Source organism: Periplaneta americana, chromosome 5 (genome assembly GCF_040183065.1).
Source record: "Periplaneta americana isolate PAMFEO1 chromosome 5, P.americana_PAMFEO1_priV1, whole genome shotgun sequence".
Classification (NCBI taxonomy): domain Eukaryota; kingdom Metazoa; phylum Arthropoda; class Insecta; order Blattodea; family Blattidae; genus Periplaneta; species Periplaneta americana.
In genome coordinates, this window is record NC_091121.1 from 56,673,648 (window position 1) to 56,691,853 (window position 18,206).

The 18,206-nt window shown below is 35.4% G+C and overlaps 1 protein-coding gene across 4 annotated transcripts in view; it reads left to right on the forward strand.

The window, feature by feature from the left end:
* The window catches only part of LOC138699645 (protein takeout-like), a 59,501-nt gene that overhangs the window by 32,301 nt on the left and 8,994 nt on the right, over positions 1 to 18,206 (forward strand). For all 4 annotated transcript variants that reach the window (XM_069825682.1, XM_069825683.1, XM_069825681.1 and 1 more), the window contains exons 3-4: positions 323 to 415; positions 11,815 to 11,965. In XM_069825682.1, the coding sequence (XP_069681783.1) occupies positions 323 to 415; positions 11,815 to 11,965 (244 nt within the window). The remainder of the gene's footprint in view (positions 1 to 322; positions 416 to 11,814; positions 11,966 to 18,206) is intronic.

An 18,206-nucleotide genomic window follows, 5' to 3' on the forward strand; every position in this document is an offset into this window, starting at 1 on the left:
GTTGTGTAATGTTGAAATATATTTGAAATCAGTGAAAAGTGTTTACAATTACCCTGGTCTACCCTAGTAGATATTTTCAGTTTTAACAAAGACGCATAAAAATCCGCGCTATACAATCACTTGTTTGTTTCTCCTTCTCTGCCCTCCTTTCTCGCTGACGAAGGACGGACTCGGAGATATTTTACGTACTGTACGAGGATGCTGACAGCGCTTGTTTCCACTACATTCTCTATTTCAATTTGTCGAAGACAAAAATAATGTTGACTGTTGTACAAGACGAACACTGCAATCTGTTATTCAGTAGTGATGATCTCTGTTCCAGCTCCTTATATCAAGGCCTGCATACGCGGGGAACCTAATTTCAACGAGTGCGCTGTGAAACATGGTCGGGAAGCTTTTCCCCATCTGATACCAGGTGAGAGAACCAAGTACTCTGAAGTAGCCCACTCAACAAAGAACTGTGAACATTACGATTGGACTCTGATTACACCGACCAGTCACTGAGACGAATGCGACGTTTCCTAGGTAAACAATGAGCTACCTCCATGTGGTGCTACCACAGTCTAGTATATACAGTCACGAAGCTTGAGTTGTGAGGATGCTAGAAACAATAGACTGTGCAGGTACTATTTCGCATTGTCTGTAATGAGGCGATATTAGCGATCCTAGTGGTTAGCAACTATCTATGGATGCATATTTACTACATATTGAGCTTCGTGACTGTATATACTAACTGTGGTGCTATCGTTCTTTAAATTTCTTTTCTCCCATAATCGCGTAACAAATGTTTTTCTTTGATAGTGTCGTGGTATAAATAAGGGATTTTCATACTGATGAAACTCAGCACACTATGATTGTGCCGAAGTCTTCTATTTATGCCATTTAGCAAGACGAGCTATATGAAGTCCTTGACAGTACTATATTATTAGTTGAGAACTATCATTACGATGCGTCTTACATGCCAATTTCAAAATACGTGACAATACGCAGCGTCGTTTTACACTTTTGTGCTAATCATTAGAAGTGTTCAAGGACACTATATTGCTCACCCATTTGTACAGTATGTTACTGAATAGAGCAGTCTCAGTTCATTTGGATAACTCGCTCGGAAAGTCCATTGGGAGTTCCAGACGCGTGGATGGTACGGACAATTTGGGACCTGGATAGGCTCAGAAACTCGCTCCCCCTTAAGCTTTTCCTGTCCCATTTACTGGCACTATTGCGAAGTCTATCGCTTACAGAATCAAAACAGAAATTCGAGTTTTCTGTATGCATTTATTTTAATAATACAACATTGTTTCTAATAATAAATTAATGAAATAAAGTACGAAAATAATAGAGTAATTACTTTATACAATTTCAATACCTGTATTGAGTAAACAGCAAACAAAGGAACGTATTTGTTAATAAAGGACTCTAAGGCAACAACGCTATATGCCCATATTACAATAATAATAAATACAATGTCATCTGGAAGAAAATGTGTTTTTATCTGGTTTTCACATTATATTTTTTATAACTTAAATGCCCCTGTGAAGGAAAAGTATAAACAAAGAATAAATGTAAGCTTATTTAAAATTAAAATATTGCTCGTGATAATAACAGATGTGCTCATAATAAATGAACAGCAATTTACATTGAACTTTCATAAACAAGAAGAAAATGAGTAATTTTTTTATTTTTCTTCCAAATTGTTGAATTTTAATAATGTGATACTGAGCAGTAGAAAACTAATAATTTATGATTAGAGTGAATTTCCTCTTCGAAAAAAATCTGTTAAAATTAAATAATTTTAACTTAACTGATAATTACGAGTGATTTAGTGACATTATAAAATTACATCTTCTGAAATATGATCAAATTGATAGATATACTGATAAAATTAGTTTCTATTTATAAAATATTTTTATATAGAAAACTATATGTACTGCACATCATAATTTTAATTACATTATAAAATTGATGTTTATAAACTGTACAATTTATATAATTTAATTCGTTTAATTTTAATTCAACATGTTCACAAAGATTAGCACAATGTAATAAGGTAATAATATCTTTCAATTTAATACTTTAGGATCCATTATTAATATAGTTTTCATTACAAATAACAATATATAGGACCTGATGATATTTTAATTAAATCGAAAACGTTAGTCCAGATGCAGCAATGTATAGTAAGGTATAACATCAATATATTCAGATGAAAGAAGGAAATATTAAAAATAAATTTGATCTCTGATTTTATTTTCTACACTTTCACAACTTTCATTCGTAATATCTCAAGAAAAGTCACAAAGAGCTACACAAAAGTTGATATGCTAGATGACAACACTGCGTGATGTAGTCTCTGCTAACTGGACGTAGAACCCACATACGTCTCACTGGCTGTTTGAGCGAGCGGGCGACTGGGATTCGAAACTGTCCAGTCCATTTTAACGCCGCTGTATGAGCTGCGTTTGGGTTGGGTACCAATGTTTTATTTGATCGAGCACAGATTGCATTGGTGTCCACAGTGGAGAATGAGCTAAATCAGTGTCCCGTACTCGCTCATTGCACAGTTCTAATAGTCATATCGGAAGTAACTCACAAAATCTGTCTTTTTATACAACTTTAATTAAATTTATTACGTACTAGCTGTACCCGTGCGCTCCGCTGCACCTGTTAGAAATAAATATAAAGTAATTACATAATTAAAATAGGACGTTTGATTCAGGGAACAACTTTACAACAGCGCAAGATGATCTGCTTCGCTCATTACCCATTTTTTTTTGCATTGCATTTATTGCATATATATTTTATGTATTTTAACACGATTCAATTGAGCATAGTTAAAATTTGAATTATAAAATAATGGATTGCTAAGCTAACGTACTATTACTGCATACTAAATCAATATACTCTCGTTGTTCGTTAATTCTCTGACATTAAAATGAGTGTACATAAATATTATTTTAAGAAATACAGAAAACGAATGTACAAAATAGCCTATCAAATTTTCTGTGCATAAGAAGCTATTTTAATCTTACCTGTCCTCGATTTACTCAGACGTTACTGTAATAACATTACAGCATTATGTCCATCTAGAGAAACTACACTTTCCAATGGTGAAATAATAATTAATTATACAAATCGGTTAATTTACTTCTGATATTACTTCGTACAAACACAGAAACATTCTCTGTAGGCTATGTTTAATAGCTTTCGAATGTTGATGTCCAAGGCTCCTGTTTCGACTGTTGTTGTCCAAGGCCCCTTATAGACGAAGTCATTTGTTCTTAATTCATTGCACCGTCTTAGATGGCGTTATTTTAATTTTAAAACTCATTTATCTCATTAAATATCAGTCCTATCAAAATTTTTGAAAGAATAAAACTTATCGGAAATCATTTTTAAAGAAACGTTTGTTACGTAACATTTTTCACAAAAATCAATAATAAGCGAGATATTTCGATTTATTTAATTCAGGCCCCCTTATAACCCCCCTTTTAAATAAAGTATTTTGAATGCCATATAGCCTAAAATCTAAGTTACAACGAACTTAATTTATATTCTAATTTTCATATAAATCTCGTGAAAAAGTAACAAACATACAGACAGACATACAAACAAAAATTTAAAAAATGCAATTTTCGGTTTCAGGGTGGTTAATTATATATGTTAGGACCAATTATTTTTGGAAAATCGAAAATTATCAGAAAAATTTCGGCTACAGATTTATTATTAGTATAGATTTAATTCGATTTTCAAGTGCTGCAATAGATGGTTGCCTATGTCTGACTTCGATGAGACAAAATTAAGAGTGGCTATAAGTTATGCAATCGTCAGAATAGTGGACACAAGTGTTTGCACAGGGTGCAAATACATAGGAATGCCCATCTTTGACCTGGCGTATCATAATTGATTCAATTTTAAACATAAAGACAAATCGTTTAAGGATTTTACTCGTATTCTAGGGATCTTCAACGCGACCTTGAATAAATCTTCTTCGTTATCATTCACTGAGGAACTTGATGTGGTTGATTGCATTTTCGTCCAGAAATTTATAAATAATTCATTACGGTTCATTCAAAGTGTATCGTACGCGTATTATAACTTTAGTATTGCAGAACTCGCAGTTACAAATCAAACGAGTGGTTACACAGGTCTATAGTTGCTATCGATACCGAGATATTACAGAGAGAGACAGCGCGGAACGGCTAATTTTACACGCAGCGAGGGGAGCTGGAGTCATTGGATGTGGTCGCGCCTGTTAAGTTGCATTGGTTTATGGCCTGTGACTATATGGCGCATGTTGATGACCTAAACATTTACTTAAAATGATGATTAAAATGCTCTTAAACTAATGGAAAAATGACATAAAATTAAAAGAAAATGACATTTAAATATTATTCACCGTACTCACACCACAACTTCTTAAAAATTAGCCACTTTGTTTCAGTGACTGCTCAGCAAATCTCGGAAAGAGGAGGCAACGTCCTGGAAGTTAACTAAGATAAAGGAAAAGAACATGCAACAAAATGAAGGTTTTAAGGGAAAACTATAGATTTTAAGGAGGGTTTACAATGTGTTTCAATCAGGGGTGGTTCATGTCAGTGCCTTCATTCTCCGTCTCCTTATCCTTCCGCTCTTCTCGTTTGTTACCAGATCTTCCAGATGAGGGAATGTGAATGACAAAACACATTGTGGGAGCAGCGTGCATTCTTGTAATCTTAGTGTTAAAAATACTGTCTACTATAGTAGACATCCCTTCCGAAGCACGTCCTGTCCAGGACACGATGAAAGTTTCCCCCTTCCAAACATAAATTCTGAAGACACCGTCGTACCGACAAAAGAACAGTAGTGGTCAAAGCCCTCACTTAAACTAAGCTGTTGTCAAGCATTTTAATATTGCTTCCGTTGTGTGAAATGAAGCTTTCAGTGGAATGAGAGATGGACTACAGAACTCAAACTTCACTTTTATTCACTTATTCAGTAGATAATTACTACTGACCTATTTGCTTAGAAAATGATTTAACAGACCTATCGGTAAAGAAGAAAATAAAATGCATTCCAAATGATTTAAAAGTTCTTCGGAGTATTAAAAATGACCAATAAATGCCGAAAAAAAATAAAAATGACCTATTAGTTCAAAAACGTAAAAAAAACGCAAAAAATGCAATATAAGACATAATAGACAACATAATACATAAGACAAAACATAACCACAAAACACATAATACAACACAAGCACAAAAACACAAAAAATATATCACACTAACATACGAAAACAAAAACAGACACAAGATTGCACCCTCATTCAAGAAATTAAATTACAACATCACATACAGGGCAAATAACACTCTACAAAAACATCTCAACACACAAACAAACAAATACAACCACACAGGTGTCTACAAACATAGGACAGACAGGCAGATCATTTCAAACACGTTAAAAGAACACATCACAGCCATAACAAAATTACAAAACACCTCCACATATGCAGAACACACCATAAATGCTAACCACACCTAAAGAGACATCAACACAGACATGGAAATACTACACATCTAACCAAAAAGCCAGAAACTAAACACACTAGAACAATATGAAATATACGGACACACAAAAACACACCCGAATGAAATTCTCAACACACAACTCAATTTCAGAACACACACACACTCTTTGACTCCACTTTACACGACACGAACACACCCTCACAGGAAACAAAACAAGATGCGCCAAGACCAACAACGACCAGTTCTGAAGATGACCCATAAAGGTCGAAACATGTAAACAAGGTATGTTAGAATTTAACACAAGAAAGTATTATCATACATATTCCGAAGTGATGCAGTGCTAAAAGTTGTGTAATCAAGATGTATTATTTTTACGTTGATATTAACGTAGAAAGGATTTCTATATTAGTAAGCATCGTCCTAATGTGAAAAATAAGAAGATGGCTTGTCATCAACATCCGCCCCCTACTAGGCTAATAATATTAGAATTCTAGTGTGGCTCATAGTCTTTTTACAGTAAGCATTTGAAATTTTGCTTCTCTCTTTGACCACGGATCTATGAACGGGTGCCAGTACTCGTTGCGGGGAGCCGAGGCAACTCTAGCCTTCAAAAGAGGTGGGACATTGACGTAGAACAGGGATGTCAATCAGAGCGCATATGCGCTACGAGAACGCTTGCGCCACCGGAGCACGCAGAACGCGCCAGCTACGAATACGTGCTTCAGTGAGGGTTGTACAATGTACAGTTGGCATTAATCATGCACCCTGCGAAATAAACTAGAACCTTTCTATCGACCTCTTGCTGCAAACGTAGAAACTGTACCACTAGATTGCAGCTAGATATTGGGAATACAACGTTGTTAAAACATGCATATAATAATCAGGCCTCCTTACCTTTTACAAATGTTTGAGCCCTGAACTGAATCCTATGGTCCGTAAATTTGCAACTCAAAATTATAACAATTTTCGGTAGCTCATATGTATGTGAACAATTTTTTTTTTTAATTTATGAAGCTAACAAAGTCAAGACTAAGGGACAAATTATCTGATGACAGTATGCGTGCTACGGTTCGACTTGCTTCTTTAAATAACTTAGGCCTAGTACCAAATATTACAAGGCTGGTATCGAACAGAAATCGTAGTAACGATTCTGGTGAAACTTCATTTTGAAATGTTAATTTTCCTCATTTTCGCCGTTACAGAAGATACAGTAATAATTTTAATAACCAAGAATGTTCAGAAATCTTTATATATGTTATTTGTGAAGCAGTATTCAATCAATAAATCATGATTATTTGTCAGAATCACATTAGCGTAATTATAGAAAATTATCAATAAAAACAAACAGATTAAAATTCCAATTTCTTATGGCTGTCGGCTATAATAGTCTGCAAAACTAACCTTGGCTGACTATTCTGATTAAACTTCATTTTGCAATGTTCATTTTTCCTATTTTCACTATTACTGAAGATAGTAATTGTATTAACCAAGAATATTCAGAAATCATTCTATCTGTTATGTTATTTTTAAGTTACTAAAACAGTACTCGGCTGTAGTAGTCTACAAAACGAATCTTGGCTGATTATTGTAAAGTATATACAGGGACATCATTTTATTTTTACTAACATTTTTAATATTAACCTGTCTATACCTTTAGAGAACCGGAAACACCGCTTGCTCCCCCCTCCAAGATTGGAGTTCGATGATACTGGCGTAAAACACAAATCACTCTACTAGGTATAGGAAGGAAGAAAAGTAGTTCATCCATTTACGTAAACTAGGAAATATCGCGATTTTGAGTTTGATAATTTTCATTAGGTTTTTCTTTAATCAAAGTACAGTACTATATTAAGAATAAGTGTTTTTACTCACGAAGTGAGTTATCCATGCGAACGTATTCATTATGCAGTGTATATTATACTGTCTACTGCACATTAGCGTACAATATAGAGAAAGAAGTTAAATTGAAAAATAATCATAATATGAATATTTAAACACAATTTTGAAAATGGTGGCCGTTCAATTTGATACAGGCTTCAGTTCTTTTGTGCATATTAACGCACTATAGACTATTGCATCTAATTCCAATTGCCAGTTTCGTCCTTCGTACTAGTAACTCATGTTGAAATAATTCTGTACCTACTCTACGTACTGTAAATTTAATCTTCACTTCTGCCCGACCCGAAAATATAAAATTACTCAGACATGCTATCTACTGTCCGTCCAAGTGGTTATGCCTCAGGATTGTAGAAAGGGAGGAAATCACGTGACAGTTAATTACTTAACGAGGCCCTTTTATTTAAGTTAAATTAAACAGCTGTATAATATTACGTAAACTTCCAATTCCTAAGAGAAATTAATGTTTTCAGAAAAGAGCTAAGACCGCCCAGCTATTACAGAGGGGCGAGCAGAAGCAGGTGGGGGAAATCGGGATGCGACGTAGGCAAACGGACAGTACCTGTGCGAAAATATGATTCAATATTGAAAGCTCTTTCGTCACTGGAAAACGCGAACATATTTCTGGAACGTACTATACTCAGTAACTCAATACTGCTTACTATCTGCGGTCTTGGTTCTGTGTGGAGTTGGAACTTCCTTAGTAGAAGGGGTGGGAGTGAAGTACATTCAAAAACTCAGGTACAATAAAAATTGAAGTAAAAATAAAATGATGTCCCTGTATAAATTATTCAGCTATCATATAATTGCATTTAATATAAATGTATAAACAAAGGTGTAAGGAATTATTACATCTGGACACAAGATGATTTTCACTTTTTCCGCCCCTGAGTCTTGCTCGTTTCTGTGTTTACGGAATCCCACTCCAGCACGTAAGCACGCCAAGGAATCGAACATCATTGACGTAGAATATCTCTCATGCATGTGCCTGGATGGTGTTCTGAGATGCTACTCGTATGTCTGTTTGAAGGCTAGATCTGATCAGCTGGGCATGCCTGGTACGACTCCCTATTTGAGCGGTAATGAACTAGTTCGTTACGTCATTGACAAAGAAATCAGCGATTATTGAGCGCAAACTAGTCGACTATTGAAAGAACGACTTAATTAACAACATCTCGCTCCCGTCAGAAGCCAATTGAGTGCCATAAATTATTACGTGATAGCTGCCTTTGTATAGAAGTATGCTTTTAGATTAGCAAGCACATACGTAATAAAATGACTTGCCAAGAATGTGTGCGCACGCTGTTCCATTTTCCTTTGTCGTCACTAGTCCAGTGCTTAGTACAAAACCGTCTTAATGTGGCAGTTTTAAAGAAATTTGAGGAAACACTTCACAACGTGTCACAATACTTCATTAACTAAATTCAGTATAAAAAGGTAATGGATACTTAAGAAAAATGAGGCACTCTTTTCCAAGCGAGATGATTGTGCCTTTCTGTTATCACATGCCCTGTCTTGGAAATAGCCTGTCGTACGGAACCGAGATTTCAATAACACAGAGACTGTAACTTTGCTACGTAACTATTAAAATAAATGGATTAAAATGTTATATGGAATTTAAAATAATAATTTCATTTAACAAGAAACTGGAAATGTTAAATGATAAAAACAATACTTTATACAGAGTGAATCACGAGGATTTACCGCCACTTACGGAGCTTATTTCCGAACACATTCTGAGCAAAAAATGTCATATAAACACTTGCCCTAATCTCAATATTTTCAGAGTTACACTAACTTGAAGTTGTTTGTAAAATACCATTATCCTTTAGTTTTAAGGATAAAAGAATATTACAGATAAAGAATTAACTATTCACAAGCATCATTTCTTTAATTAGCTAATATTCTGAAGCTGAAAATGTGTTGTGAAGTCTATAGTTGCTTCGTACGGACACTTTTTTTTTTTTTTTTTTTTCGATTTTTAACTACAAAATTACATTTTCCTTTCGCATTTGTCACAACAATTGTTACAAATCACGCCTTACTTACTTATTTACTTACTTACTTACTTACTCACTTACTTACTTACTTACTTACTTACTTACTTACTTACTTACTTACTTACTTACTTACTTACTTACTTACTTACTTACTTACTTACTTACTTACTTACTGGCTTTTAAGGAACCCGTAGGTTCATTGCCGCCCTCACATAAGCCCGCCATTGGTCCCTATCCTGAGCAAGATTAATCCAGTCTCTACCATCACATCCTACCTCCCTCAAATCCATTTTAATATTATCTTCCCATCTACGTCTCGGCCTCCCCAAAGGTCTTTTTCCCTCTGGCCTTCCAACTAACAGTCTATATGCATTTCTCACGCCACTCTTATAAATTCTTCAAGGATTCATAATTAAACTATAAAGAATCAAGTTCCTGAAGTTGTATGATTTGTAACAAATTTTGTGATAAGTGCATAAGAATAATGTAATTTTTAGTTAAAAATTGAAAAACAAAAAAAATCTGTACAAAGCAATTAAGGACACATTTTTACCTTCAGAACACTAGCCAATTAAATAAATGATACTGCTGAATAGTTCATTCTCTATTCGTAATATTCTTTTGCCCTTAAAACTGAAGAAAAAATGTATTTTACTAACAACTTCAAATTAGTGTAACTCTGAAAATATTAAGGTTAGGACACATGTTTATATGACTTTTTTTGCTCAGAATGTCTTCGGAAATAAGCTCCGTAATTGACGGTAAATCCTCGTGAATCACCCTGTATAGCAATCAAAAAACGCCTCTGATTGGAACATAGTCTGTTGGTTTGCTTAGTGAGGTGGTGTTCGTCATCCTTTTGACATATTTATGGAACAAGTAATACCAACATTTCTTACAAAGCCTTAAATATTGTATCTGCATCGTGAAGAATATAACAAGCCTACATAAAGTTACAACTAGGGACTGGATTTTCAGGGTTTTAAGAAGTCCATTTTAGATTATTGTAATAAGTGGAATAAGTTTTTTTTTTTTTTGGTTTTTTTGTCCAAACTGTGAAAAGGGTCGCAAAAATTGCCGGATGGTTAAAAATGTCTACGCTTACAGCCAATTTTAAATAACGTAACTTTTTCCTCGGTGGTAAAGATGGAATCATTTTCTATCTACTGTCGTAATAAATGTGATTTCACTTGTTTTGACATAGCTTAACAAAAAACAAAATATAAAAGTTCAATAGTAACAGGAGAAGCACTAGAGTAAGACAGACTGCACAGAGATCTGAGAAAAGTTCATAGCTCGTACCCACACACGCAACATCAGAGTTTTCTATTAGCGAACGTGCCCGAAAACTTCACGAATTTCAACAATGCGACTTTTTCGCAGTTCATTCATCACGAGAGAAAGTTTAGTCCGGGTTCATTGCCGCCCTCACATAAGCCCGTCATCGGTCCCTATCCTGAGCAAGATTAATCCAGTCCCATCTCTTTCAAATCCATTTTAATATTATCCTCCCATCTACGTCTTGTTCCTCCCTAAAGGTCTTTTTCCCTCAGATCTTGCAACTAACATTTTACATGCATTTCTGGATTCACCCATATGTGCTACATGCCCTGCTCATCTCAAACGTCTGGATTTAATGTTTCTAATAATGTTAGGTGAAGAATACAATGCGTGCAGTTCTGCGTTGTGTAAATTTCTCCATTCTCCTGTAAATTCATCCTTCTTAGCCCCAAATATTTTTCTAAGCACCTTATTCTCGAACACTCTTAACCCCTGTTCCTCTCTGAAAGTAAGGCTCCAAGTTTCACAACCATACAGAACAACCGGTAATATAACTGTTCTATAAATTCTAATTTTCAGCTTTTTTGAGAGCAGACTGGATGACAAAAATTTATCAACCGAATAATAACAGGCATTTCCCATACTTATTTTGCGTTTAATCTCTTCTCGAGTGTCATTTATATTTGTTACTGTTGCTCAAAGATATTTGAATTTTTTCACCTTTTCAAAAGATAAATATCCATTTTTTTTCTTTTCATTTCGTACTATGTTCTAATCACGAGACATAATCATAAACTTTGTTATTTTGGGGTTTACTTCCAAACCTACATCCTTATTTGCTTCAAGTAAAATTCCCAGGTTTTCCCTAATCGTTTGTGGATTTTCTCCTAACAAATTCACGTCATCTACATAAACGAGCAGCTTATGTGAGCCTTTCAATTCCAAGCTCTCCCTGTTTTCCAGGACTTTCCCAATAGCATATTCTAAAGCAAAGTTAAAAAGTGAAGGTGATAGTGCATCTTCTTGCTTTAACCAGCAGTGAATTGAAAAAGCATCAGACAGAAAATGATGGTAAATTGGTACCTGACTTTGGTGAATACCGTTTTGTAAGAAGTGACAACTTTCACTTACAGGTGACAGAAAGTATAACTTCCCTCCACTAGACCCCATCCAGATAGATGAGATCAAGGTGATTGAGGGCGGACCACGGGCAGCCAGCTTGAACCTGGTGCTCAGAAACGCCAAGATATATGGAGTTCGAAACACCACCATCGAGAATTTTACGTGAGTGTTTCCAACACCTCTAGGAACTCTAATGTTAAATGAAACCTTCTCGGAGCCTGTTTCATAAAACTCTAATGATACTGGTTAATAATATTAGACCTCATAGAGTAATTAATTAGTTGGCAAAATTCTGTTTCATAAAGATAAAATAATGTGAAGCTGTTTTCCCTGGAATTTTGATTTTGATACCTAATAATAATCTAAAAAAAAAAAAAAACGAAAATAATATTTAAAAAGAACGTTTCTTGAGGCTATTTCTCAAGCTAAAGAACGAATAATTTGTACCCTTTTCAGCAAATACGCATGGATGAATTGAGAAACAATGCTGTCTCTATTGCACTCATTTCCAATGATAACGATTTCACATAAGTCCGAGATGCTACGTGGTCAATCAGAAAGAGCATAGACCATATATTAATTTTATAGTTTAAGGGGGATGTCGGTGAAATTTTGGTAATTTTCAGTCAAAAATAGCATTTTAGTTTTATTGTAAAAATGAATCAGTAATCTCTTATTTATATGTTGAGCAACTTTCAATGTTCTACGGTGCCCGAAAGCATAAAAATTACGCAATATACAGAGTGTTTAAAAATACGGGACATAATTTCAGGTATGTATTTCCCACATGTAGACAATCAAAAAAGTTCATTATAACATGTGTCCGGAAATTCTTTATTTCCGAGTTATGGCCTTCACAACATTGAAATTCACCGGAACGTTTTTCTTTCCGCAGGTCGTTGCCGTCAAAGGAGACATTAAGAGGGCACTCTGACAGTTCATTCCGAGGCGAAGGTTACATTCAGTGTTGTGTAGGCGTTAGACGCGACATGTATTCAAATCAAGAGCTGGCAGAGATACACTTCATGTACTGTAAGGCGGACGGCAATGCTGCGCTGGCTCGTCGTTTGTACCAGGAGTGGTACCCACAGCGACAATGTCTAGATCGGAAGACATTTGTACGTCTCCATTACCGTCTGTGCGAGTATGGAAAATTTAACTCTCCTGGTTTGGGAAGGGGACGATCAAGATCTACAACTCCAGAAGTACAGGAGGAGATTCTGGAGGCCGTGAACATGACTCCTTCTATCAGCACACGAAGGGTAGCGTTGCAAGTCAATGTTCCTCATACGACTGTCTGGAGACTGCTGAAAGAGTATCAATTGTATCCTTATCATTTGCAACGTGTACAGGCCCTGTCACCAGCAGATTACCCTGCACGAGTTAGGTTCTGTCAGTGGTTCTTGCAGCAGTGTGGTGTAAATCCGAACTTAATATTATTTACAGATGAAGCACAGTTCACACGAGATGGCATAACAAATTTCCACAATCAGCGTGTATGGGCGTATGAAAACCCACGTGCAACTGTTCCATCTCATCACCAGGTGCGGTTCTCCCTCAACATGTGGGCCGGTATCATTGGTGATCGATTAGTTGGACCCCATGTACTTGTAAACAGATTCACGGGGCAGGCGTACACAAACTTCCTGGAAAACACCATACCTCATGTTTTAGAAGACACTCCACTGATCAATCGTCAACACATTCACTTCTTGTATGATGGCGCTCCTGCACACTTCAGTCGTACGGCTCGCCGGTACTTGGATCGAAGGTTTCCTGATCGATGGATAGGTAGAGGTGGCCCAATTCTTTGGCCTCCAGGCTCACCTGATCTGAACCCTCTCGATTTCTACTTGTGGGGCCATTTAAAATCATTGGTTTATTTGTCTCCGGTGCCTGATTTGGAATCCCTTCGGAAACGAATTGTGGCATGTTATGAGGACATACGCAATACAGTACTCCTGGAGTTTGGGATCGTGTTCACAGGTCAATGAGACATCGATGTGAGGTCTGTATTCAAGCAGGAGGTGGACATTTTGAAGATCTTCTGTAACGACAACGACCTGCGGAAAGAAAAACGTTCCGGTGAATTTCAATTTCCATAACTCGGAAATGAAGCATATCCGGACACATGTTGTAATGAACTATTTTGATTGTCTACATGTGGGAAATACATACCTGAAATTATGCCCCGTATTTTTGAAACACCCTGTATAAATGGCTGCACCCTTGAACTTCAATTCCATGCAAATTTTACAAGCTGTTTTCTCACACTCTTTTTCAGCAAATTAGTCAGGTTCGAAGTGTAAAGGCTGTTATAATTTTGATGATAGGAACATGAAATTTTTACTGCTTGTTCTATATACAGTAGTTAATAAATAGCGCATGAGTTTTATGATTAAATGCATATTTTTTTAATAAAAATTAAATATTTATAGCAGCGATGGAAAAATGTCTGTTGTTAGGTATGCAGTGGCTATAAAATTTTTTCTCCCTTTTGCAGTAAAGATATAGGAAAAGTAATGCGTGATGGTTTTTTTAAATATGCCAGTGATCTTGGAGAAAAAATTTCAAACATTTTATTGAAAAATTTAGCGACAAATTTCATTTTGAAATATGCAAATTTTTCAAAAAATATTTGTTAATAGCTCAGAAACTTATTGACTCACAGAAATAGAATTTCACTACATCATTATCTAGCACACCGTGATTATGTGTGCGAAAAATTAAAGACGTAGCTTGAAAAACGTAGAAAATGGAAATTTCACTCATTACCTCCCTTAAACAAATTATTATTTTTCATACGTTCAATTTCAGCTACTTCTTTTGAAAATATGTTAGGTTAGATGTCTTGTTTTAATTTTGTTCCAAACAGGAGGTGTCAGTTATATGGAGCTAGATAGCATTGATCACCTTGTTCTACAAATCTATGTTTTGTTCGTTCGTTAGTTAGTTCGTGCTTTCATATGTTCATTCGTGCATTCGTTCATTTTTTACTTATCCATCTATCCATCCATCCATCCATCACTCTATAACAGTCTACACCTGTGGAGTAGCAGTTAGCGCGTCTGACCGCGAAACCAAGTGGTCCGGATTCGATTCCCGGTCGGGGAAAGTTACCTGGATGAGGTTTTTTCCGGGGTTTTCCCTCAACCAAATATGAGCAAATGCTGGGTAACTTTCGGTGATGGACTCCGGACTCATTTCACCGGCATTATCACCTTCGTCTCATTCAGACTCTATAACAAGAAAAATCGTCAATTACAATAGAAAATATAAATAGTCGCTTAAAACATAAAAAAATAAAAAGATCACGATGAAAACAGATAAATACATATACAGAGTCTCTCAAATTGAAGCGTTGGGCCGAATAACGGTCTATGTTACAATTTTTCAGGATCGCGTTTTTAATGGAATAATGCTCTGTATAGTCTTACGCAGCTGTCAAAAGAATTGTTTATCAATATCTGTATCAGAAGCGCTTCTACACGAGTTACAACCATGAATTTCTTGGTAGAACGGAGAAAACCGCAGAATTACTGCATTGAAACTTCATATGTACTTCGGTACATCATAGCATTGCCGGCTGCTATATACTCCGCCTTCCCATTTAGCAAGCAGCCTGTGTTAAATAACGAATCTAGCGTAGTGCATGATTTTGCCACTACAGCGCTGAGAGAGTGATACAGTGGACCATGGGGTAAAGTTAAGTAATTTCAGCGAGCTACTTTATTGGAATGTGCAAATTATCGAATGCGTGAAATTAACACATTGTTAAATTCTGAAAAGAAGAAGTTACATCCTATAACAATATTATTTATCAGTGAAAGTAGCAATCGGTGATGCCGCATACCGTAAGTTAACTGTTCTTTTCCCGCTCTTATATTCTCCTAACACATAACAATATACTTTCGAATTGAGCATATCTCATAACGTCATTATATTTTAAGGGAATTGCATATAGCTTATTTTATTGTAAAAATACCTGAATATTTCCCTCTCATTACTTATAGGTTTTATGAAAATTCTACAAGTGTTTATTATTGCGTCCCTTTCTGTAAAAGTGGCAGTAGGAAAGTTAGTTAGAGAGGTCTCATTCCACGAGTTCCCTAGCCAAAATGAACTTAAAGAAAAATGGCTTAAAGCAGTATCGAGCAGATTTTACTCTCAATTTTAATTCACGTTCATCAGTAGTATGTACAGTAGTATGTGATCTTCATTTCCGTGAGACAGATTATCATCCTGCATTAAAAAGGAAACAGTTGCTAAAGAACGTGATTCCTTCAGTTTTTGCGTCTTATCCGTCTTACAAAATTTCAGAAAACAAACAAGAGAGAAGGCAGATAACAAAACATCCCATCTTCCCCCCTAACAATAAAAGAAAACGTAGTTCAGGCACTTCTGATGACCCTGAAGTTTTTAGAAATAATGCAGACACCGATTCTCATAAAAATCTTTGTTGTATCGGTATTCAGACGTAAAGTCGTATGGATGACAAATTCCTCCAAGCACAGAAAGAGAAAAATAAATTAAAACTTAAATTGTGGAGCGCGAATAATAAGATTCGTCAGTTAGAAAGGCAATTGCAACAAACACAATATAAATTTAAAAAATTCGATAACTACTATTACTATTCGCCTTCGCAAATAATTACAAGTAATGAAAATAACCATTCCGATGCAAGATATAGTTTCCTTTTGGAACAAATGCTTGAATTTGAGAAAACGTCACCCAGCTGAAGAGAATACACCATCGAAGAATGCACAATGTGGGAATTTATATCTCCCAAAGGATATCGGCATGTTAGGGACAATATTTTGAAATTGCCGTCTATCCCGATATTTAGGCAACACGTGTTGTGAAACTGGAGTTACAGACCTCGTGAAAGAAAGGTTAATCACTGAATGTCAACAACTGAATCAAGCTGAGCGAGTTTGTTCATTAATAGTCTACGAGATGGCAATAGAACAGCAACTACGGTATGACAAAGAATTGGACACATTTTCGGGCAAAAGAACAGTTTTACTCCAGAATCAAGCAATGTAGAAAGATATGCCATGATACCCATGGAAGAAAAAGTAAATTATGATATTTTAGCTAATAATTTTCTTTGTTTTTTTTTTATTTGTGGCTTTTCTTCAAAATTGAAAATACCAGCTGCCTACTTTTTTACAAAGAGGATTTGCATAAACTTACTCTTTCTGTTATAAAGGAAGTGGAAGTCTGTATAATTGACATATTACGTTTGGTTTGAGACAATCACAAAACCAATGTAAATATGATGAAACGACTTTGTAATAGCAAGTCTCTAATATCAGAAGTCGTTCATCCTAACGATCAAAACAGATCCCTGTTTGTTGCTTTTGATCAATACCACATTTTAAAAAGTGTGAGGAATATCTTCCTAGAAAAAATAATGCATGACGGTGATAAAGAAATAAGTGGACAGCATGTAAAAGATCTGTATGAGTTGCAGTCAACTCAGGTAATTAAACATGTTCCAATCCTCACTCGTAAGCATGTATGCCCTAACAATCTGGAGAAAATGAATGTAAAACGTGCAAAAAATATATTTTCTTCATCTGTAATTACAGCCCTTTAATATCTTAAAGAAAACTGTGGACTAGAAAAGGCATATACTTTTAAAGAGTGCGGAGGACCAATTCACTTTATGAAAAGCATTCAGGAGTGGTTTAATATCCATGATAAATGTAGCTTTAACAATTAGCTCGATAAGGACAAAGTTCATTTTTTATGTAATTGATGAAAGATTAATCTGGCTAAAAATGATTTTCCAGCCTATCTTAGGAAAATGAAGAAAGAAAATGAAGAACGCGGCTCAGGCTTCTTAAACAATGAGACATGCGAAAAAAATACTCTATTAACTACAGCATCGACTGAGAAATGCATCAAATATCTGTTGTCAGCAGGGTTTGACTTTGTATTAACAAGATGCTTCAACAGTGATTCAATTGAAATGTTTTTTTCAGTGAGCTAAGAAGAACTTCCGGTAATAATGATATACTGGATTCAAGGGCTGTAATATTCGCCTTGAATAGGATACTCAAGATTACATCCCTCTCTTGTAAAAGAATTATAGCTCAACATAGCGTTATAATAGCTACAAGCGCAACCTCAACCCAAGCTCTTGTAAGTTTTCCAGACGCTGGCGCTGTAAGAAATATAGACCTACTGGAAAAATTGAACAATGCGCCATGTAAGAACGAATACATAATATAAATTGTAAAAATGCCATACTATTATAAATGCACGCTTAAATTTGTTCTTTAAATTATTGGTTACCATACCTATATTATTATTATTATTATTATTATTATTATTATTATTATTATTATTATTATTTGTAGTGGTTAGCTTGTCTGAGAGCTAATCCAGTGGGCCC